Source organism: Sorex fumeus, unplaced genomic scaffold, assembly GCF_029834395.1.
Source record: "Sorex fumeus unplaced genomic scaffold, SorFum_2.1 ptg000003l, whole genome shotgun sequence".
NCBI classification, from domain to species: domain Eukaryota; kingdom Metazoa; phylum Chordata; class Mammalia; order Eulipotyphla; family Soricidae; genus Sorex; species Sorex fumeus.
Genome location: NW_026606060.1, coordinates 39934673 through 39958175, shown reverse-complemented (window position 1 = coordinate 39958175; position 23503 = coordinate 39934673). Strand labels below are relative to the sequence as shown.

Below are 23503 nucleotides of genomic sequence, written 5' to 3'. Positions count from 1 at the left end.
TTCAAGACCTGGGAAATCGTAATACATACTTTGATGTTTTCCGTCTGTGCTTGTAATAAGAATGCTGCTATACACTGCCGATATCTGTTTTCATGCTGTATAAGAAAAGCATTTCTCAGCCCAAAGGCTAGAAAAGAAGACAAAGAAAAAAGCCACATCATTTAGTATGAATGAAATTCAAATAGTTTCTCAGTACAAGGGCCAGGTGTTTTTTTTTTTTTTGGTGGTGGTTTTTTGTTTGTTTTAAAAAAAAGGTAGGAGGTTAATGCAGATTACCAAAAATTACAAAACTAAAATCTTATTCCAAGACTGGCTGTACTGTATTCAATTAGGTTCACTTTAAATATACAAGCCCTTTCTTAACTAATGAGTTCTGGGATTTGATGAAATGTAAGGTTGGCTTAAATGAACATAGGTTTCTTACAAAAGAAACAGCGTATTAGCTGGATTTTGTATAAGTAAAATATAGCTAATAAAAATAATGGAAAGCAATGTAATTATTCTTCTTTCAAATCTATCCTTTAAAAAAAATAAAAAGCCACCTGACTGCTTCAAACAGGCCAGGAAGAGCTCCCAAATTGACTCACCTGATATCTAGTATACATCAAATTATGGGAAATACAAAACAAAACCAAAAACAGTGATTTCTGACGTGATTTCTTTTTTTTCTTTTTTTCTTTTTTTTTGCCTTTTGGGTCACACCCAGCAATGCTCCGGGGTCATTCCTGGCTCTGCACTCAGGAACCACTCCTGGTGGTGCTTGGGGGACCATACGGGACGCCGGGGATCAAACCCAGGTCGGCCACGTACAAGGCAAATACCTACCTGCTGTGCTATCGCTCCGGCCCCCTCTGACGTGATATCTATGTTTGTAAAATAAAGTGTTTTGTCTTTCCCTAATTGGAAAAGCTAACAGGACATTCTCGGAAGTGTGTGTGTGTGTGTGTGTATTCAGGCAGTTTTAAAATGAAAGCTTGAGCTTTGATTTTATAATGCAATAGGAATAAAATTCTGCAGACTCTGTTCTTACTATAGTGGACTTATATTTCACACCCAAACCAACAACAATCAACCAGGGTTATCTTCTGGTACTGTGGAGAGAGGAGAGGCCTGGGTTTGATTCCTGGCTGGCTGATTGTTCATTTTACTCAGACTCTGTGAGGCAGGTTGGACTTCTTTTTTTTAGGTTCAAAGCAAATGTGACTTTTATTTTCTTACCTGCAATTGGTGCTCTAGTATTTCAGATTACATATAACAGTCTAAATCTCATAATTCCCAAATTGTACTATACAAATAACATGTTAAGGTCATGAATTTTTGTCTAGCTTTTCCTCCAGGTGAGAGTATGTAAACCAATTAAATGACTTGTGACTTGGGGGAGGGGGTGTTTGTTTTACTCTCTTTATCTCCCAAATTGTCTACAGCAAATGAGGCTTGAAGACTGGACCAAGGCCATTGTTCTAGACTGGATTTTGGAATGCATTTTCCTCAAAGGCTATACGTTTTTGTTATTCTAAAACCTATAACAAGCAGGACTATTCTAATACATAGCAGGTGGGGATAACTCTTTACAACCTGATATGCAAGTATAGTAATTGACACCATTTATTATGAAGTTACTGTATGAGGAAACCGTGCTTCTCTTTCTTTGTCTTTTGAGCCACATAGCAACCTATAGATAGAACAGCTAATTCCCATTTACAAATAAGTAGATTGGAATTAATTTTCCTTATAGTATGCTGTTTAAATGATATAGACAGGATTTGTAACCACATATCACTCCTGAGTAAATAATTTATTTTTTACCCTTTACTCTCTCTGGGCGGTGGGAACTATAGCATAGCGGGTAGGGTAGGGCGTTTGCCTTGCACACAGCCGACCCCAGTTCAATTCCTCCATTTCTCTTAGAGAGCCTGGCAAGCTATCGAGAGTATCCTGCCCGCACGGCAGAACCTGGCAAGCTCCCCACGGTGGTGTATTCGATATGCCAAAAACAACAAGTCTCACAATGGAGACATTACTAGTGCCTGCTCAAGCAAATCCATGAACAATGGGAGGACAGTGTCACAGTGCTACTCTTTCTTGATCTGTAGCTTTCACCTCACACAAATCTATTTAAAGAGTTTGTAGATTTCATCTCACAGACTCAAAACAGTAGAAAAAGGGACCAGGAAAAAAATTAACAAAAAGCAGAAACAAGAAATTGGTGACAAATCAGACATTTTTTCAGCGGGGGAAGCAGAAATTTTTAAAGGCATTGGTTGTATTAAAAAAAATAAAAACAACAGATAAAGGAGGAAAGGCATGCAGTGAGGCCACATCTCCAAGTTCAGTCTTTCAGACTGGCAGGACAGTGGCTAACCTGAGGCTTAAGTCCCATGACCTCTGCTCTTCCTCCTGGAGGTTCAGGCAGCTTCTGCTCCTAACAGCTTTTATCTCTTCCTGTGATCCTGAGTAAACTCCTAGCCTAGGATGCTATGAGAGTTTTTCCATGAGAATGTAAACAAAGGGAAGAATTTGGGGGATACACATTCTGATACTGCTGGATTCACTACTCTGCCATGGGTGCGGGAAGCCTCCAAATGCAGAGGTGCACCCCCAGGCAAAGATTGAGCTCCCTCAAGATGACCCTTTTTAGACTTGCCATGCCAATTTCACTTACACAATTTGCCCTATTTAGATGGAGATTGGTGCCAGCCAAATCAAAAGATGCAACTTACTCAGGTCACTCTACTGCACATCTCAGTGGAAGGAGAAAGAATAAAAATGCCTTCACACCTGCACAACAGCAACAGTAGAACTTTTCTGACAGGGTTTAATGATCTTTCACTACTCTGAGAGTGAACCCTATTCTGAGAAAAAGGATTGTTTCTTTTTTGGTTTGTGTATCTCCTGGGCATCTACTAGTATCTTGTTCTCCAGGGACACTCAGAAAGTAATTGCATGAATGAACAGAATGATTGATGGATATATTTTCGACCCATATGCCAGTTCTGAAATATTTCTTCTCTAGAGTGATTATAATGAAATATCATGGACTTGCAGAACACATCACAGAGAAGCAGTGTTTCAACAACAGTAATTAAGTGATAAATTACCAATAGTAGTTATTTATTGAGGACTCAATATGCATCATTTTATTTGATTTTATGGCATCCCATTAAGATATATTAACCTTGTTTTACAAAGAGGAATATGCGATTTAAAAACCCAAGTGCATAACTAATTTCTAGAGCAATTGATACACAATCACATGGCATCCCAGTATTGTCTGAAATTCAGCTTATATCTTATAAATCAAAGATGGCCAATATCACATTTTGACGGCAAGGAGATCAACAATGATGGGAACAGAAACGTACCTGACACATGGAGAGTTTCAATACTTCGAAGTACCAGTCTGTCTAATGGAATGGGCTGGTCTAGTACTGTGCATGAACCACCTTCTTTAATTACATTTAGCAGCTCAGGAGTAAGTGAAGGGCACACTGAACTGAGGTCTAAGCCTCCAGTTTTCTGAAATGAAAAAGAAAAGTCATGCCATCACTAGGTACTTAATACTGGCATGTCAGCTGAACTGCATTCTCAAGCACTTTGATTTTCAGAGCAATCACTTAAAATTTGCCATACTTTTGGAGCTAGAGAGATAGTATACCATGAGGGGGGATTGAATTGCACTTGGCTGACCTGGATTTGATTCCCAGCATTCCATATGGTTCCCCAAGCTCCACCAGGAGTGATCCATGAGCCCAGAGACAGAGGTAATCCCTGAGCACCACTGGGTGTGCCTTTCTGACCACCCCTCTCCCCCAAAAGAAAAAGAATAAAATCAACTATTCTTTCTGGATCTTGAAAAGCATTTCCCCAAATAGGTATTCAAAGTGTAGTACTTCAGGTTCCCAAGTGTAGATACAGAATAATGAGTGATGGCCAAATTGGACAGGTTTTAATCATTATCACTTCATTTTTTTATTTTGGTTTTGGTGATGCTCGGGGCTTACTCTTGGCTCTGTGCTCAGGGATCACTCTTGGTGGGACTGGGACCATATGGGATGCCACAGATCAAACCTAGGTTAGCTGTGTCCAAGGCAAATACCCTACCTGCTCTGCTGTCATTCCAGTCCCAATAATCACCATTACTCCAATGACAAGCTCTTCATTTATAGTGTCTATAATGTATTCACTTAGATGCATGAGAAAGGAGAGCCTCATCTTGGTCAGTAGTGTCCATGGGATCGAATACTAAATTCTACAAGGAGTTCATACTCTCTAACTTGTAAATAATTGAGATTATTTACATATATAAGATGTTGATATTCTTTAAATGGTGTGAACAGTTGTCATTTGCCTCACCAAAGAGCAAAGAGGAATTTAAAACATAACATTTTGTGCTTTAAAATCAATTTGCAAAATATTTTAATACAGTCAGCATATGTTCTGATTTGTGCCATTATTTGAAGTGAAAGCACCCACTCTCTCTCGAACCACCAATCCACTATTTTTAGATTGATTAATAGTTGTCTATTTTATTGCTGAAAGATCTTTAAATTATTTAGTTCAACTAACCAACATGCCATCTAGAAAAGTAGATTATTAAAAGATGAGGAATCAGAGCAATAGTACAGTGGGTAGGACATTTGCCTTGTATGCAGCCAGCCTGGGTCTGATTCCCAGCATCCCATATGGTACCCCGATCACTGCCAGGAGTGATTCCAGAATAGAGCCAGCATTAACCCCTCAGCATCGCCAGATGTGACCCAAAAATCAAAAAAAAAAAAAAGATGGGAGGGATATCTTGAGGACACACATCTGTGTAAGTCTACGTAATGGGATAAAGAAGCAAGCAGAGTGGAGTGGTGTTAGATTATTTCTGCAGCTCTTCCTCCCATTTCTCAGGCTGGTGACCCAAATCTTACAAGGAGGCCCCCTTCCTGACACCACTTACTTCCACCCTTCAGGGAACAGAATGTGAAAGGGGAGACGAGCTAGAAAGTTTGGAGGCACAACTTCATGAATAGTAGCAACAACAGTGAAAGCCAAGAATAAATTCTTGATTAGGGAAATTCTTCTCAGAGGAAATTTTGTGGTTTTTTGTCTCTAAGTGACTCTTTTTTGGGGGGAAGGGGAGCGGTCATACCCAGTGATGCTCAGGGGTTACTCTTATCTCTACACTCAGAAATTACTCCTGGTGGTGCTCAGGGGACCAGATGGGATGTTGGGAATCAAACGTGAGTTGGCCACAAGCAAGGCAAATGCCCCACTCATTGTCCTATCAACTCCAGCCCCCCTAGATGACTCATTTTATCTCTGACATCAGCCATACATTGATTGGGTTTCTATAGTTCTTAAAGACACTGAGAGATGGGGGGTGCCTCCAACACCCCCACCTCTGTTCCCTGTCATCACTTCTCAGGAAGACAGGTTTTCAAATCAGAATGAGTGGTGGCAATCCCTTTGGACATGTAGTTTAGAGTCTCATGCAGCTTTTGTTCTCATGAACAATTTGGAAGAGGAAAAGGCAGCTATGGACAGAACTCCGATATGATTAGGCCAGTCAGGCATAAAGTCTGTGGCTTCTGAAACATCCCTTGGAAGAGTACAGACTCAGTCTTCTGAGAATCTACACCTCCTTTGAGATCTTTGAAGATTAACTTAACTTACTATTGTTGATTTTCGGTCTAAAGCTAAATGACTAAGAAAGCCAATGCCTCTACTCTTGTGAAGAAGATGGAATGTGATGATAGGAGAAACTTTTTATAATTTTGACACAACCTATTTGGAAATATTTCTAAATTGATTTAGCAAGCTTATTTACAAGTAGCAGCAATTTACCTTTTTGTTGCGCTTGGTTTTCGTAACTAAGAGGAAATCATCAAAGAGAAATAGATAAACATCTAGGAATCTTGTGTTTTCTGAGGAAAGAAGAAGGTGAAATTGGAGCTGAAAAGAGTAAACGGAAAGTTTCTTTTTGTTTGTTTTTCATTTGAAGCACTGTGATTTACCATGTGTAAATTGTAGGGCTTCTTGTGTACAGCATTCCAGCAGCACACCCTCCATCAGAGTATCCACTTCCTTCTACCTTTGTCACATGGTCCCCTTCAGCCACCCATCACCCACCCTTGAAAGCTCATTTCTGTAAACCATTTCTCAGGTTCTGCTGTTTTTTACTATTTGTTATTCAATTTCTATGCTTTTTCATATCCAACTATGAGAGATTATTCAACATCTGTTCCTCTTCTCTGACTTCATTCAGCATGATACTCTCCAGATCCATCCATGTAGTGGCAAATTATCTAATTTTATTCTTATAGTCAAATCGTATCTAGTGTGTGTGTGTGTGTGTGTGTGTGTGTGTGTGTGTGTGTTTGTGTGTGTTAATCAGAATCCCTTAGAAAACAAAGGGCATCCTAGCTGTGCAGGGAGTCTAATCATGTGGGTCAGAAAACTGTGTGGCTGTTGAAATTAGTTTCTTCTTGAAGCAGAGACCTGATTTGAGCTGAAGCCATCAACTTTAAAGATCAGTGTATTTGTGAACATTTCCAGTGCATCTGAGTGAATTGGGAACGTATTTGTCATGTTTTCCACTGGGCTTACAACACATCTGTAGACTAATTGAACATACAGCCCTTTTTATTTTTACAGAAGAAAGCAAATACAGTCCCCCCCACCCTCATCTCCGCAAGTTACACAATTGAGTTTCTCACTCAGTTTGGGGGAGTCACAGGGGTTTGTCAATGGATACACATATTTTCCTCTTGACTCACATAGATTGACAAAGATAAGCATTACCCTCCCACCCCTCAAAGGATAGTTATACTGTTATTGACATAGTCTGAATTATGCTCTCGGCCTTCAGCTTCCCCCTATATATAGGATGAGTACCTAACCCTTGAGGTGACTATGTCTATAATAAGAATGTAATTAAGACTTAATGAGGGCATATATGTGGAGCCCTGATCCCAAAGAATTAGTGCAGTCATTAAAAGAACTAGTTAAGAACTAGTCTTTTTCTCTCTCTCTTTCTCTCTCTCTCTCTTTCTCTCTCTCTTTCTCTCTCTGTCACCCTCCCCCGCCGTTCTCTCTCACTCTTGATCTTCCCACCCACACAAGGAGAAATCAGGAAGCAAGTTCTCTTCAGAAACTGAATAGACTAGCAGCTTGCTCTCGACTTGCTCACCTGAGAAACAAATATCTGTCCTTTAAGGTTAGTTGTGCATCTGTGCTATTTTGTTCTGCCACTCCTAACTAATTAAGACAACTGTAAAAATGGCTCGATTCAAGTTCTACGGTGTGTCCATATATGTTTACTTATCCTTTCTACAACTTTATCACATTTCTTATATTTCCATTTACTTCTGGAGCCACACATGGTGGTACTCAGAGGTTACTCCTAGTTCTGTGCTTGGGGGCCACTCCCAAGGGTGCTGAGGGAACAGGTAATGCCAGAGATTGAACTGGGGTCTCCTGCATGCAAGCATGTGCTCAGCTATTCTGCTACCTCTCGGGCCCTATACACATTTTTTCTGATACCACTTTTGACAGATACTTAAGGCAATAAATTTTTCTACTTTTTCCAAGAAGGAGCTCATTGGAGAAAAGTACTAAATATTAGTATAAGCTTTTACCCTCATTATTACTGTAGCTTAGAAATAAAAGGGAAAAATTAATTAGATTTAAATGAGTTCAGGATAGAAAGGATTCCACTCTGAGGGAGATAATAGGGTATGAATAAACATAAGAAAATTCAGGATTTTCATTATTCTACTTATTTGTTGAAATTATTCTAGAAATATTTTGTCACTTTTGCTTCTAGAAACATTGTGGTTAAGGTTAACTTAGTAAATAAAATATTTAGGATTCACCTCTATTCCCTTGATTTCCTTAAGGTAGGGGAAAAATTGTATATTTGTATAGAAGAGAACGTAGATGTTCTATTCTATTTTGAATCACCCACAAATACTTTTATAAAGTGCTTCCATCACTTCTAGATACTACTACTTTTGCCATTCAGTATTGACCGAGACTGATAATTGCCCCTCAAAGACCGTTCTCCCTTCTGTTGTAGCAATGTGATCTCCAAGTTTTCTTGTATACACATTCACAACTCATAAATACCATATCTTCTGCTTTCCTTTGTGAAAAAATATGAATAAGAAACTAAATTCTGGCCAATAAAACTGAAGTAGAGGTGAAAATCCTGAGTCACATCCTCAGAGAGCAGGGCTATGCCCTCTGCCCTTTGTTTCCCCTTTCTCCATTCTTGCTAGACTAGTGACATGCTTCTGATTCATCCAGAACCAGAGTGATGGAAGCAGTTCTCTAAGACTGCAGAGTCAAAAGACAGAGTGGCCCTGACATAGAGCTCAGTCTTTTACTTGAGTAAAACGTGAACATCTGTCTTCTGAAACAATGATCTTTCTCTATTTTCCAATAGCTGACTTAGTTTCCTAACTAGTGAATAGGGCTAGAAATGGAATATCTGGACAATATCAGATTTCCTCTCCTACTGCTGCTCATATGTGAATTATGTTGATGAGACACTTTTGTTTTCTCTTGCTAATCTCAGGCATTTATTTCATTTTATTTATTTATTATGTTGTTCTTGTTATTACACACAGTGGTGCTCAGGGTTTATTTCTGGTTGTGTACTCAAGGATTACGCTTGGCAGGCTTGGGGGACCATATGGGATACCAGGGATCGAACCTGGGGTGGCCTCCTTCAAGTCAAGCTCCTTACCCACTGTACTATCTCTCTGGTCCCTCAAGTAATTAGTACATGGTGAGAACCTTCAAAGTCCTAGACATTATTCTTGGAAATCCTTTTTTATTTTTCTCCCATTTATCCCAGTGCTTTGCTAAGAAGTCAGCAAATGCTGAACCTCAACCACATCACTAGTTTAGCAGTGCCTGCTTTCAAGGAACATTCATTCTCATCAAAGAACACATGTAATAAATGTGCAAAATGGTTAACTTCAAGGACTGATGACAGTATTCAGCAATAATGGTGATAAGAGAAGGTTGACAGGGGAGACTTTGAGCATAAAGTTAGATGGTACAAGTACACACACACGCACACACACACACATGTATGACGTTTTTGTTTTTCAGGTCACACCTAGCAATGCTCAAGGCTTTGCACTCAGGGATCACTCCTAGTGGGACTCAGAGGACCATATGGGATTCTGGCGATCCTGTATCAGTTGCTTATGAGGCAAGCACCCTCCTTACTGTACTATCACTGTGGCCCCGATTGTGCATATATTTTATACCAGGGGTATAATGAATACCTTGGGATAAATGATTTCATAACTTAACTAATGAACAGTGTCTGAAATGTTGCCAAGTACTGCACTACTAGATCTGAGACTTAAAAGCTTTGAATTTTGTTTCAACTTGACCTTTATTTCTTAGAGCCTGGACTTGGAGCTTTCATTGCCCTATTAGAAAATCAAGCAGGAGTCAGAGAAATTGTATAGTGGCTAGGGTGCTTGCCTTGTATATGGATGACCCGGGTTCAATCTCTGGCACCATATATGGTTCCCTGATTCTTGCCAGGAGTGATCCCTGAGTCAGAGGAAGGAGTTAGCCCTGCATACTGCTGGGTGTGGTCCCCAAACCAAAAAATGAAAAAAGAAAGCCAAGTAGTATTTCTGACTTATGTCTGCAACAGCTTGAGAAGCACATATTTTTTAGGTGTCTCAGCTGCTGGATCATTACATTTGTCGAGTTAGAAATGACAATCTGTGAAGAGAAATACATTTTTGAATTGCATGCCAACATGAAATCCAAAGGGAACTTGGTTATGCTCCAGAAGTTATGAGAGCTTCTACCTTTGGAGAATAAAAAATAGATACTAAAACTCTTAGGGTTGGAAGAAATTTGGAAGTATAATATATTAGTGTTAGGTCGGTCATCACTGATATTACCATCATTGTCATCATCCACACATCAAACATCACCAAGTTACAAAAGAGGAAATGGGATTTAAACAAATTTCCCGAATCCCCTGACTCCTGTCCCAGTAGAAAAGGTGCCCAGTTCTTCTAATCCCACCGTATATCTAGGCCAGCTCTAAGGCAAAGTCCTCCTTATTATTACAGTTGAACTTGCCCTCATACTTTTCCTTAACTTGTGCATAACTTTCTACCATTTTAAAAACAGGCCAGCACATCTCATGGTATTCAGAAAGCGGTTGCTGTAGGAAAAGAGCAGATAGTCAAAGTGTGTGACCACCCCAGATAGATACCGATGTAAAAGGGAAAGGCCTTTGTCTGAATGCAAAGCTATCGTTTTATTTAACTATTTGGATTATTGCTTTGTCACATATAATTACTTTTTAAATTATAAATAATAACAAGGAAAATGTAAATTTGCAGTTTTTATTATTTTGTTTGGGAGAGCGTTCATACCCTGCAGTGCTCAGGGAGTCTTCCTGGCTCTGTGCTCAGAATGAACCCCGTCAGTGCTCAGGGATCCTGTTTGGTATAGATGGGTTTGAATGAGGGACTTGTGCCAGCAAGTGTCTCACTTGCAATATTAGCTCTCTGGGCCCTAAAATTGTTACTTTTGCAGATGGAAGTGATAGGTAGGTGATTTACAGGAGGAGAAATACAGGCCCAGCCCAGTTTCTCAAGAAGCTGCTCCGGCCCGGGCTTCCCCGCCTCCCACACCACCAGAGACAGGCAACCTCGCACCCCACAGAGCTTCAAACACTGGGAAGGGGGACCCTATCAAGTGGCTGTCCAGAAATGAGTGAGTGTGCCTGAATCTTGCAGTTGGACAACTCTTAAGAATCAATATAATATTTTTCAGCTGCTGACTATACCAACTCCTTTTACTTTCAAGTACTGGGAGATCCATTAGCCTCCTCCCCCCTGCTGAATGACTAAGCTCAGGCCTGGCATCTCTGCTGTCACCAACTCCTCTGTACCATATTGAGCATGGCCTTGGGTAACTCTTCAGTGAGCTGTAATCCTTGACCTCCACTATCCAGAAATTCAGTGCCTTCTTATCCACAGCCTTCTAACTGAGTTTTTCTATTTGTCTTCCAAGGCTGTGAGTTTGAAAATTTAACCAGCCTAATTTGAATTTGGACTCTGCTTTTTACCTTTCAGACAACCGGGTCTGATATGTACCTCAGATTTCTCCCACATGGCATGGGATTCAGTGGAATCCCTGTGCACAATTCTCTGGAAGGAGAAAGAATGGGGGGCTGGGGAGGATCCGCTTGATGGGCAACACTGAGCATGTGTCTCTTTCCTGTCTGCATCTCCCTGCAATGGTTGTATCCCACCGACAACCAGTTTTCCAGCAAAAGTACAGCAGTTTCTCAAGAAGCTGCTCCGGCCCGGGCTTCCCCGCCTCCCACACCACCAGAGACAGGCAACCTCGCACCCCACAGAGCTTCAAACACTGGGAAGGGGGACCCTATCAAGTGGTTGTCCAGAAATGAGTGAGTGTGCCTGAATCTTGCAGTTGGACAACTCTTAAGAATCAATATAATATTTTTCAGCTGCTGACTACACCAACTCCTTTTACTTTCAAGTACTGGGAGATCCATTAGCTCATTTTATCTCCCCTACACACCAGGGGAAGCTGCTGCTGAGAGATTACTGCTGCAACTGGCTTAAGGTTCCACAGGCAGAACAAGCAGGGCTGGAGTGCAAGCCTGGCAGTCCGTCCTGGCTGGAGTCCGTTCTCCCGAGGATTCTCCCTCGGAGACTCTCTCCTGCTGGGCACTTGTATCCCGGGAGCCCTGCCTCCTGCCCTCTCTCCATCCTTTCCAGCCTTCCCTGCCCACCTCCACTTTCAAGGACCGAATCTGAACTTAGCCTGCAGGCCCACTACTCATAATTGCAGTTTCCCAGGTAGAGGGGAAGGAACTGTACACAACAATCCTCTTGCATCTTCCCATGGTTCTCACCCAGTAATGGTGTGTTATAAATAGATTCTTTTGACTTTATTTTTTTTCGTGGTGTGGGGTTAGGCATTTAATGATGCTAATGGGGTTATTCCTGGTTCTGAGCTTGTGGGTTGTTTCTTGTGGTGCTTGGGGGACCATGTGGATCAAACCTGGACCTCCCACATGCAAAGCAGGTGCCCCATTGAGCCATCTCTCTGGCCTCAGAACAGATTCTTAATCTGATAATCATCCAACTCATTTGAAGAATATGATGATGATGCCCATAGTGAACCTTGAGTGTTTACTAAAGTCACACCTTGTATAGTATAGTGTAGTCTAGTACAGAATAGTCTAGTACAGAATAGTATTACTGTATCACTGTCATCCTGTTGTTCATTGATTTCCTCGAGCAGGCACCAGTAACATCTCCATTCATCCTAGCCCTGAGATTTTAGCAAGTGCCACATTGGAGGCTCCTTCAGGGCTAGGGGAATGAGACCCATCATTGTTACTGGGTTTTGGCATATTGAATACGCCACAGGGAGCTTGCCAGACTGTCGTGCGGGCAGGATAATCTCAGTAGCCTGTCAGGTTCTTCAAGAGTGAGAACTAGACAATAAGAGTATACAAGTATAGTATAGCATGCTTCATGTATAGTATTCATGGATAGTATTTCTTTTTTAGCAATGATCACATGAAATGGATATTCACAGGGAGGATGGAGGACATGTGCTAGTTACAGGGTGAGATATTTCAGAAAGTGCAACCCTGTAGGTGACCCTCTGTGGCTCCTAGACAGAGGCAAATAAACTCTCACACCCTTAAATGAGCAGCAATAAGACATTTTCACAAGGTAGCAAAAGTGCTGTTTTTTGCTTGTTTTGGTCTTTAAGGAAGCAGTTATTTACCTGCCAGTGTTAATTTTCCCTCATAGAGAAGGTGTCTGTTGGTTGGTGACAAGATGTTTTCGGCCATGTATTCTTTAAAAACGTGTTTCAAGCACTTTTGAGACAGGAAAGAGAGTCAAGGACATGCAGTTAGTGAGGGCAGTAGAACATGTTCCCAGAACTGGGCAGTGCACTCTGTCTAGAAACCTTTTTGTCCCTGGAAAAGCTAGTAGTGGACATGGGGGTGGGACAAGATGGGAGAAATTCACCCAAGGACCAACCCAAGAAGGTATAAAGACATCAGCCCCTCCAGCAGAATACTAGGGAACAAGGCTTTACTTTTTGCTTTTAAAACAAGACATAATGTCCCATGGGCTGGAGAGAGAGTACAGCTCTCTAGGGTGCTTGTACAAGGCTCACCCAGATTCCATCCCTGGCATCCCTTAGAGTCCCCTGTCCACTTCCAGGAGTATTTCCTGAGTGCAGAACCAGGAGTAACCTCTGTGCCTAGCCAGTCTCCCCCCTCCCCCCCGCCCCCCGCGTCCCACCTTAAACAAAAACAAAATAAAACTAGACATAATTTTCAAGAGGACAACTGGAGACTTTGTAAGATGCTCTGTGTTTCCACTGGAATGCCCAGTGTCCAGAAAGCAACATTGTCCTAATTGATCCTTTTGTACCTCTGGAATGAAAAACCTTTTATCTCTCTCCCAGAGAGGAGGCCACACTATAATCTCCTGCAGGTGTCTACATTTTTGGTAATTGTCAAGCCACTTCACTTTTCCTTCAAGATCTCCTGAAAGACAAGACATTTAACATATTGTTAAGTGCATATGAGATTGTTGCATACATTTCACCTTGATGGTAGCAATCGTGTAGGGACATTGATTGCTCTGGGAGACAAACCATGTCTATGTGCTTTTCTGTAAATGACTTCAAAACACTGATTTCAACTTGGCTCCTTTCAGACAAAAGCAAAACTTAACTAATTTAATCTAGGAAATTGGGAATGTATTATGTGCTTTTATTTCCATAATGTTAATGAAATCCTTGGTGTTTTTCTCATCTTCCAAAGATCACTTAGATGAAGAGAAAATAGCAATGAATAAGGACAAATGTATCTCTTAGTCTTAATTGTCTTTTTTGATAGGATTTTGTTTTCCATTATTTTCTAATAACATACTGCTTTTGAGATTTTAAAATGATTTTTAGAAACAAGGGAGGAAACTCAGAGACCCAACAAATTAAATGGTTGGCAGAATCCTTGAGATTCATCATCTATAGGTCCACCAACCTAATAAAAGGCAACACCTTCCTACAAATACATAATTTATTGAGTAATCTGCAGGAAGAATTCTCTCTTCTTCACCAGCCTATCAAGATGAGCAATGACCTTTTGATCATTACTCAAAGTAACAACCTCTTTTTAGAAGAAAAAACTCAAAAAGAAAAAAGAAATTCCAAGTTGGAGTGGTTATTTTATTCTTAGAACTTAACACATACAGCACCCCTCCCCCACCAAAAAAAAAAAAACCACCTCGAACAAGGTATCATTTCTATGTAGTTGATTACATATTTAAATGATTATCTTTGGAGTTTCTCAAGAAGTCTTGCCTCCTGGGCAAATGCCATAAATTTCTTCATTTGAATTGAATTATACAGAGCTTCACATGTAAACCTAAGTCATCACTGAGTTTACTTTATTCCCATCCCACAGTCTCATTTCTAAAGATCGTACTTGCCACTATTCTTAGATTGGCCCTGGATTTTAGCTACCTAAAAAAAATAAAAATAAAAAAAGATGAATGGCCATTTATCCCCCGGAAAGGCTCCCCGTGTTGTTTACTCCCATTTGCTTTGGGTGTGGGTTGAGTATGGATGTTAAAAACAAAGTCCCTTCAATCATGTGGAAATAGAACTCTTCCTGCCTGAACTCAACTTCTAAAAGCCTCAGGACAGAGCCACGTCCTGAGTAAACCTGGTGTTGAAGTTCTCAAGGGTTCACCAGGATGTGACTGGAGCCCATTGTTTTGTGTGTGTTGATTTACAATGCACTCAAACTCAAATCCACATTTCCGAGAGCCGTGACCTCAAGTCAATGGAATTACCTTCTAGGATGGAAGCCCATAGGGTTACCAGAGCTGCAGAGCACCCTAGCTCTTGGACAAAAGCTACAGTGAAGCTCCGGGGAACGTTTTCAAGGACTTACGGATTGACTTTTCCACCTTCTCTTTGATGGAGTAGACCATAACTTTCTCTGTAGAGTCTGTGCTCCTTTTCCAGATATTCTTCAGTAGTAAGGGGTACCGAGTTAGTCGGTGGAGTGGGGCCACTAGGAGCTCTGGAAGGTGAAGCCGCCTACACTGTTCGTTTTGCTCACACCACTGTGGAAAACAGAAGTAGACTGTCAGAATATCTTTTTTCTGAATATGGGACTGAGAATCTAGAACTTCAGAAATATTTCCAGATCCTACTCTGGCATGATAGGACACACTGTGAACTTGCTGGAACAATGTAGGAGCTAGAGATTAGACTGCTGTGTATGAAAATTCCATATTAACACGTTGACTGCAATTCATGTAAATTTAATCTACATTCAAGTGTGAGTCACCAGTGGTACACACTAGTGTCAATTTTTTAACCGCTTTTAGCAAACGTTTCTTTTTCTTTGCTTTGCTTTTTGGGGTCACACCTGGTGATGCACAGGGCTTACTCCTGGCTTTGCACTCAGGAATCACTCCTGGTGGTGCTCGGGGGACCATATGTGATGCTGGGAATCAAACCTGGGTTGCCCGCGTGCAAGTCCAACACCATACCCACTGTGCTATTGCTCCAGCTCCTGCCCGTTTTTTTTGGTGGTGTTTTGTTTGAATCCTTAGGGCCCTGGCTTTTGTGTCTGTGACACAGGACACTGGAGTCAGAACTCTGCTTACTCTGCAAGTTGTTGCGTCAAGGAGCCAAGGATGAGGCCTTGCATGTGTGAGCCCTTGGTATGATTCCCAGCACCATGACCCCACCCCTTTCCCCAGAAGCGCTGCAGAAGTGACCTGGAAATAAAATAAAAATGAAAGGAAATTGTTATTTGAGGGTGGGATCTCTTACTCCTTCATTCTCCCAACTCCCACACTAGTGGATCTGGAGCTTGACAAGGGGCCTGCCCACATATGAAATAGTCTGCTGATGTCTGTTTTTTTCTCTTTTCGGAGCTCAGATCCAGAGGAACTGCTTCTGGGGGGACCCAGACCCTTCAGTAACTCCTTAGGTGGGGCAAGTTACATGGGCGGCCAGCTCCCTCTGCTCCGCAGCAAATACCTTCTAGTCATTTGTCTTGCATTTTGAAGATCTAGGTACAGTTGGCACAAACTCACACCACTATAACAATGCATGAGAGTTCAAAGCTATCCCCTAGATATTCTCAACTCACAGAGACTGAGTTTTGAACGGCTTATCGGACTGCCACTTCTACACATACTGTTGCTTCACTGGACAGCTGCTACCTCAAGGCCAAACTTGGCTAGTTTTGGATACTGCTTTCCACAGTAAGCCTACTCATGCCAAAGAGCTTGTCTCTATTTTACTAATCATTTTGGAGTTTGTGGAGGGTCATGCACACAGTCCATAGCCCTCCCCCTCTACTATTTCTGTTGACTTTCCTTGTAAAGAGGATTTGTTCTCAAGATCTTTGCTCCTTCCGACTCTTTCCCCTTTTCTCTCATGGCCTTATGCGTAGCAATTTACACCCTTCCATAGCTTGACCACTTGCAGGAATCGCTTCCTATTTGCAACTTTATCAAAATATTCCTTTACAAGTGTTCTGGGATCTTTTCTCATGGCAATTTCACAGGATGGCAGGTTCTGGAAGTGAGCACTTGGGTACAAGGCACATTAGAGTCCTAGGACCCAGGTTTAAGTGCTTGCTTAGGAACTACCTTTCCTTCTCTTTCTGTAAATTGGTATTATAAGAAGGGACTCGATGGAACTCCAAGTTCTCATTTACTTTTAGACTGTCTGGGATTCTCATTGGATGGGAAGGCAGGAAGGAGGAAGCAGAAGTTTAAGATGTGGTTAAGGTCGTAGTGGAAAAAACTGGTAAGATGTGATATGGAAGACTGTAGTCTGCAGCCTTTGTTCCTGGTTTCCTTGCTGAGTCACTGGTAATGGCTTCACTGAAGAGACTGGAAGCTGATCTACCTGGGATTCTCTACAACATACAGCCCTAGACCACGACCCCAAATTTTTATGCCAGTGGCTGGTAGCATCCATTAGTATTCAAGGGTTATTGTGATGGCAATCAGGCAAGATGCATTTGTGCTAAGCAATTTAGATGAAGATTCACTCAGGATGTTGGAAGCTTTTAGCGTTTCACAAGACTTCAGCAGACAAGGGAAAAATAGATATTTTGATCATTGTGAAAGGAGCCCTATTTTTCTTTTATCTCTCTATTGGCTTCATTTTCAGGTTTATCAGGGAAGAAAAGAGCATCCATTTCAAGATAAATTGAACATAAAAGGCCTTTGTCTGGATGGGTCTAGATCAGTGGGGGCTTCTTTGATTTTATAATAAATTCTGAGTAAGACAGAGGAATAAAGACATTATTATCTATGTCATCTTGGTGAGATGATACAATCTTGGGCTGATAAAATCAATATTCTTGGTCTCTTGAGAGTTCTCGAAATCTCCTCTGCGAGCAGCAAATGATCAGTGTGACTACCACCCATTAGGTTGCTGAGAGGTTTCAATGAGATCATCTACACATTAGGCACTGTTTTTTAGAACCAACCCTGGCCTGTCTGCCCAGTCACTTCCCAGGTGGCTGGGGGGGTGGGGTCTGGGGGGCTGGGGTGGGTCAGAATTCTTGGCATTTATCAGTTAGGTGATGCTAAGAAGCCAGGTACAAGTCACTCCATTTCTTTTTTTCTGCAACATTTTATGTTTCTAAAAGAATGGGCAGAGCCTCCTGTCACTGTTCACAGGAATGATATAGACACACAGGTAAGGCTCAGCCCCACAGAGCAGGGAGGGGAAGTGTTCCCCCTTGGAGTCAGCCCATTATTCCAGACAGCCCGTGAAATGCCACAGACTTAAGACCCCCCAAGAAATTTGTTTGTTTCAGAGCACGGCAGAATGAACATCCCTTTTTAGGCTGCCTCTTCCCCTGAACAGCTCTTTCCACAAATTGCCTAATTTGTGTAGGTGCCTGAAGGCTGGGGATAATATTAGATGCTCAAGGACAGAGTGCAAACAAAAAAATATCACTGATGACCAGCATGAGTTAGATACAGCGTCTGGTTAGTTCAAGAAACTTGCCTCCTTTATTAGGTGCGATAATACGTTTGCTCTGTGCTATGAGGCTGTGAAAGGCACAATCTTCTTCAATTTCTCCCAAGCCTCTCCCTGACCTCTCCTTTATTTGGGATGCTAATAGTTACCCAGCTATGGGAGACAGTCCCAGGGTCTGTTGCCCCACCCCACTCCCGCCCCCATTCCCCCCTCCCCAAAAACATTTTGCCCAATCTCTTCCTTTGTTACCTGTTTACTATTTGACCTTGCAACAAGTCAGAGTTTGCTACAAGGGATGGAGGGGGAGGGCAGTTAGGATTGAGATATCACCTGACAGTGATTGCTGGAAATGATCATTCAAGAACTGAGTATTGAAAGTAGGTAAAGGTATAAAAGGATAAACACAGTAACTTTCATGTACTTGTATTGCGAAGCAGAATGTCCAAAAGAGAGAGAGAGAGAGAGACAGAGAGACAGAGAGACAGAGAGACAGAGAGACAGAGAGAGGAGGGAGATGGAGCGAGAGGAAGACAGGAGAGAGAGATGCAGAGAGGGGGAGAGAGAGAGAGAGAGAGAGAGAGAGAGAGAGAGAAGTGCCTGCCACAGAGGCAGGTTGGGGTGGGGATGGCAGGAGGAAAACTAGGGTCATTGGTGGTGTGAAATGTACATTGGTGAAGGATACGTGTTGGAACCGTTGTATGACTAAAACCCAACCAGGAACAACTTTTTAACTATATCTCACTGTAATTTTTTTTTAAAAAGTTACATAAACTTTCTGAAACTCATGACCACATGGGTTGAATATAATCTATCTAATAGTTTTCACTAAGGATAGTCTCACATTATTTTTGCACACAAACCTAAACTATATGTGTGTATACATGTGCATATATATACATGTATATTCACATACAAGTGTAAAGCACCCTTTGATGTCACAACTGATACAGCACTTTCCAGTTATTTGTAAATGTTGGCTATCCTTGCTAAAGTCATCTCGTGCTGGCTTGGAAGGGAGAGAAATAGATTTGCATTGTCTCCAATTTGCCGTCTTGACTAGAAGTCCAATCCATGTTTTCAGTGGAAATCTTGCAATGGGATTACGCATTTGAAAATCCAACGAGCTCTCAGTTTTTAGTTTGTGTAAAGGAAAACATCAAAAGATGGAGCCACAAAAACAGGGCTCTTTCCCCAAAGATGCCTGCCCCTTTCTTATCCACACCACACCTGGGGTTCTGCACATCACACCCAGGCACAGGTGTGCTGATCCACAGCTGAGTCAGTGCGAACCATGGCAGCCTCTTCTCCCACCCGCTGCAAGGCACTCCTTGCAGCTGCAGAAAGGGCATGTTTTCTGGACAGGCTTAGACTGTTTTCTCAAATTATATAAAAGAGCTCCAGCACGAGAGCTCCAACCTGGAAAGCTGGAACCCAGACTAAGGAAATATCGAAGGAGCGCCTAAGGGATGAGGGAATTCAAAGAAAATTATTTCCAGGTTTTCTTATTAGCAAATCCCTAGCAGAAATCCTTTATTATCAGGTAATTTCTCTTGAACCCATGGTGGCCATGTGGGTCAACTGTCAAGGCAACACCTACCGTGTGTGCTACAATGTCCTCTAGGGGGCACCATTCATACAGACTCCAACATAAATGATGCAGTGGGAGCTTTTTTCTGCAATGGGAAGGAGCTGGAAGCAAATTCTGCTAGAGCCAAACTTCAAGTCACAAAGGCTTGATTCTTAATCTAGTTCTCTCCTTATAATGTACCAATATCCTACACACACAAACACACACACACACACACACACACACACACCAAATAAAATGCTTTAAATCCCTCATAAAAATTTCAGGTGGGATCGAAATGAGAGGATGTGATAGTTTAAAAAATGCAACATTTAGAATTTCTCAGTATGTGGTAGATGATAAGTTTGTGTGGAACAATTTGTAATGATACATATTGTCAGTCATTTTTATTACTCCTTTCCCACTTAATTTGGGGGCATGATAATTCTAACTACAGATTTCCCCAGGCTATCCTTAAATTAGTTCATTTCTATAAAACCTCTCCTAAACTGAAATGACACAAAGCAAAGAAACAATTACCATGAGCATGTATGCACAACATTGTGAAAACTCCCAGACCACCCAAATAACCTAACACATCATACCCAATCATACCTAACACATAAAATGAAGCACCAGAGATGAAAATGGTGCAGCAATTCCACATCTCATCCGTAGGCATTCCCAGGAAGGAGCTGGGTGGGAAGAGCCTCTCACAGCCCTGGAAGGGCTGCCTGCCTCTGTAACAGCTCCTGCAAAACCAGCTACAGACTCAATTGTGCTGCCTGACTTTTCTCTTTGAAAGCAGAATTTTGCTTCAAGGTTTCTTTTAGTGAAAACGGGCATTTTCCCCTTATTTATTTTTATTGAATGACAGTGAAATACAGTTATAAAGTTGTTCATGATTGAGTTTCAGTCACACAATGTTCTAACACCTGTCCCTTCACCAGTGTTTATCTCCCCACCAATGTCCCCATTTTCCCTCCCGCCATCCCTCTTCCTCAGCCTGCTTCTATGGCAGGCACTTTTCCCCTCTCTCTCTCTCTCTCTCTCTCTCTGTGTGTCTCTCCCCTCCCCCCGCTTTGTGGTTTTCAATACAGGTACTGAAAGGTTATCATGTATATCCTCTACCTACTTTCAGCACTCAGTTCTTGTCCTGAGTGACCATTTCCAACCCTCATTGTCATCGCGGTCTCCTCTCTATCCCAGCTGCTCTCGCCCCCAGCAATTGAAGCCAAGTTTCCAACCATGGGTCATTCCTCTTGGCCCACGTTTCTTCTGCCCTTGGATATTAGTCTCATACTATGTTTTTATATTCCACAGATGAGTTCAGTCATTCTGTCTGTCCCTCTCCTCTGACTCATTTCACTTTGCTTGCTATCTTCCATGTCCATCCAAAAATGGATATTTAATGTCAATTTTTTGACAACAGTGCCATTGTTGATGAGGACTTTTGGAAAAAATCTGTGTGTGTGTGTGTGTGTGTAACATATATCCGTTTTGTCCACGGCAGAGCCTGGCAAGCTACCTGTGGCGTATTTAATATGCCAAAAACAGTAACAATAACGGGTCTCATTCTCCTGACCCTGAAAGAGCCTCCAATACGGCAGCCATTGGGAAAGACGAGTAAGGAGAGGCTGCTAAAATCTCAGGGCTGGGACGAATGGAGCTGTTACTGGTACCCACTCGAGTAAATCGATGAACAACAGGATGACAGTGATGCAGTGTTACAGTGATCCATTTTGCTAAATAATCTTTGAAAAACCTAAGAGATAAGAAAATGGTACTTTACTTTTAAATAAATTCTGAAGTCCTCTCTCTGCCTCAGGCTTTCCAGGTAAAAGACGGCAGCCGAGTAATTCAGGCAGTAGGTCTGGTGGCTCTGACACAGGCTTCCTTGGAAATACTGCGGGGGGACAGAGGAGAGGACAGTCACAGAAGCAGGGCCTCCCCCACGCCAGCAGCCTTGCTCTTTCTCTTCACTTAGTTCTCACTCCTTTTTATATTATCTCCCCTTCCTTCTCTTTGTGCCCTGTTTCTGCAATGGACATAGGCCCCACACCTTAGCTGTCTTGGTCACGTGCTCAGAGGTCACACATTTAGTTATGGTGCAGCAGATGCCCATAGGAGAGCTCGGATCTTTCTCAGGATGTGGGGCAGAGCTGGGATGGAAGTGCCAGTGTCACAGCTGCCAAGGTTGTGTCTCTTCCTCACACACACACCACACCATGGTCCTCCCTCACACATCCCATACCCCACACACCACACACTGCATGTACACACACCACACACATGCACACACCCACATACTACACATGCAAACACACACTACACACATACACACACTCCACACACTCCACACATGCACACACCCCACACACTACACACACAAACGCACAACACACTCCCCTACACTACTCCATACCCACACATCACCTATTCCACTCACACCATACACAAACACGTTATCCCACACCCCACACAATATACACAAGACCACACTCTCTCACCACTCTGTACCCCACACACCACGCATTTCACACACAGGCACACGCGCACACACACACACACACACACACACACACACACACACACAACCACCACCACCACCACCACCACCACTACCCCATCCCCCCGACATCACACATCACACCACACACGTTCCTCCTATGAAAGCACCATGAAGGAACATACAGGAAGAGGGCAGCTACGGGCTGGACCTAGGAGCAGTGCGTTTCTATTGTTCAAAGGCCACCCTGGATCTGGGGGTTTTCTTATAGCAAGCTGAGCTCGGGAAGACAAGTTTTCCATGACACGTTGTTTAGTAATCCAGACAACTTGGTCAAAGCTAAAGGCAAAAAATTGTACCACCTCTGAAGGAGCTGAACAGTGTTGAGAGTTTAGCTGATGATCCATACTTTCTATTCCCCCCCGCCCCTCCCCCCTCCGAGGTTCAAAGCTTTCCTTCTTCACATCTGTTTTTGAAGTCCCTGGGTGCTCTCCTTTCCCCCTATTTCCCTGCTCATTCACCTGGGTTAACCTTCCTCTTTCTGTCTCACCTCAAACATCATTTCCCCCGGAAGAGCTTCCTCTTTTTAACTGCCTCACCATCCCTTTAAGCCAGGAGAGTTCTTCCAAAATATCTGTTCTTATTATCTCAGCTTGATTGTATAATCATCAGTGGCATTACTGGATTAATTTCCCCCCATGAGACAGAAAGCTCTTCCAGAGCAGGGAAGTATCTAATTTTGCACACACTGTATGCATTGTCAGATCAATAAAACTAATGTGTTTTGTAGTGTAAGAATTTACATCCTGTTAAATGAGAAAAGATGGGCTGAATTAAAATGTTCAAAATTTTTAAAAAGGGAAGAGGGAATGCAAGTATTTTGAAGAAATAAATAGCAATTATCAAGCTCGGGCTAGAATTTTTCCTCCTTTCTTCTCCTTTCCTACACAGAAGACTTATTAGGGGTGTTGATGGATTTGAAGGTTTATTTTGTTTCTTTCTGAGAGACTGACACATTTGTTAGAAGAACAACTGAACCATGTAATTAGCCTACACAGACTATTGCCATGAATATTGCTTTAAATTGAAGTAATTTACAAAACAGACTTGGAAATGGCTTTTCCATGTGTGCAGATTTCTATATTAATGAAACCCACACAGGAGATGGGGTGACAATGGGAAAACAGAATCTCCAAGCTATTTTGGGAAATGTGTATTGGGGGAGAAAGGGATGGTTCCTTTGAGGGTGGGTGCTGATGGAACTTCCAGAGGAACAATGAAAAAGAAATCAAGTAGCTATGAACGGCTCTTTAGGGAGGTGTTGAGTTTAGTGCAGAAGCTGAGACTCGCAGGAAAGA

At 42.1% G+C, this 23503-nt stretch overlaps 1 protein-coding gene across 1 annotated transcript in view; it reads right to left on the bottom strand.

The window, feature by feature from the left end:
* PLEKHG7 (pleckstrin homology and RhoGEF domain containing G7) overlaps nucleotides 1–23503 on the bottom strand; it is a 68260-nt gene that overhangs the window by 2550 nt on the left and 42207 nt on the right. The window contains exons 10-16 of the mRNA XM_056117531.1: nucleotides 21429–21542; nucleotides 14999–15173; nucleotides 13470–13585; nucleotides 12811–12904; nucleotides 5833–5912; nucleotides 3363–3516; nucleotides 30–127 (exon numbers count right to left, since the gene is read on the bottom strand). Coding sequence (XP_055973506.1) covers nucleotides 30–127; nucleotides 3363–3516; nucleotides 5833–5912; nucleotides 12811–12904; nucleotides 13470–13585; nucleotides 14999–15173; nucleotides 21429–21542 — 831 coding nt within the window. The remainder of the gene's footprint in view (nucleotides 1–29; nucleotides 128–3362; nucleotides 3517–5832; nucleotides 5913–12810; nucleotides 12905–13469; nucleotides 13586–14998; nucleotides 15174–21428; nucleotides 21543–23503) is intronic.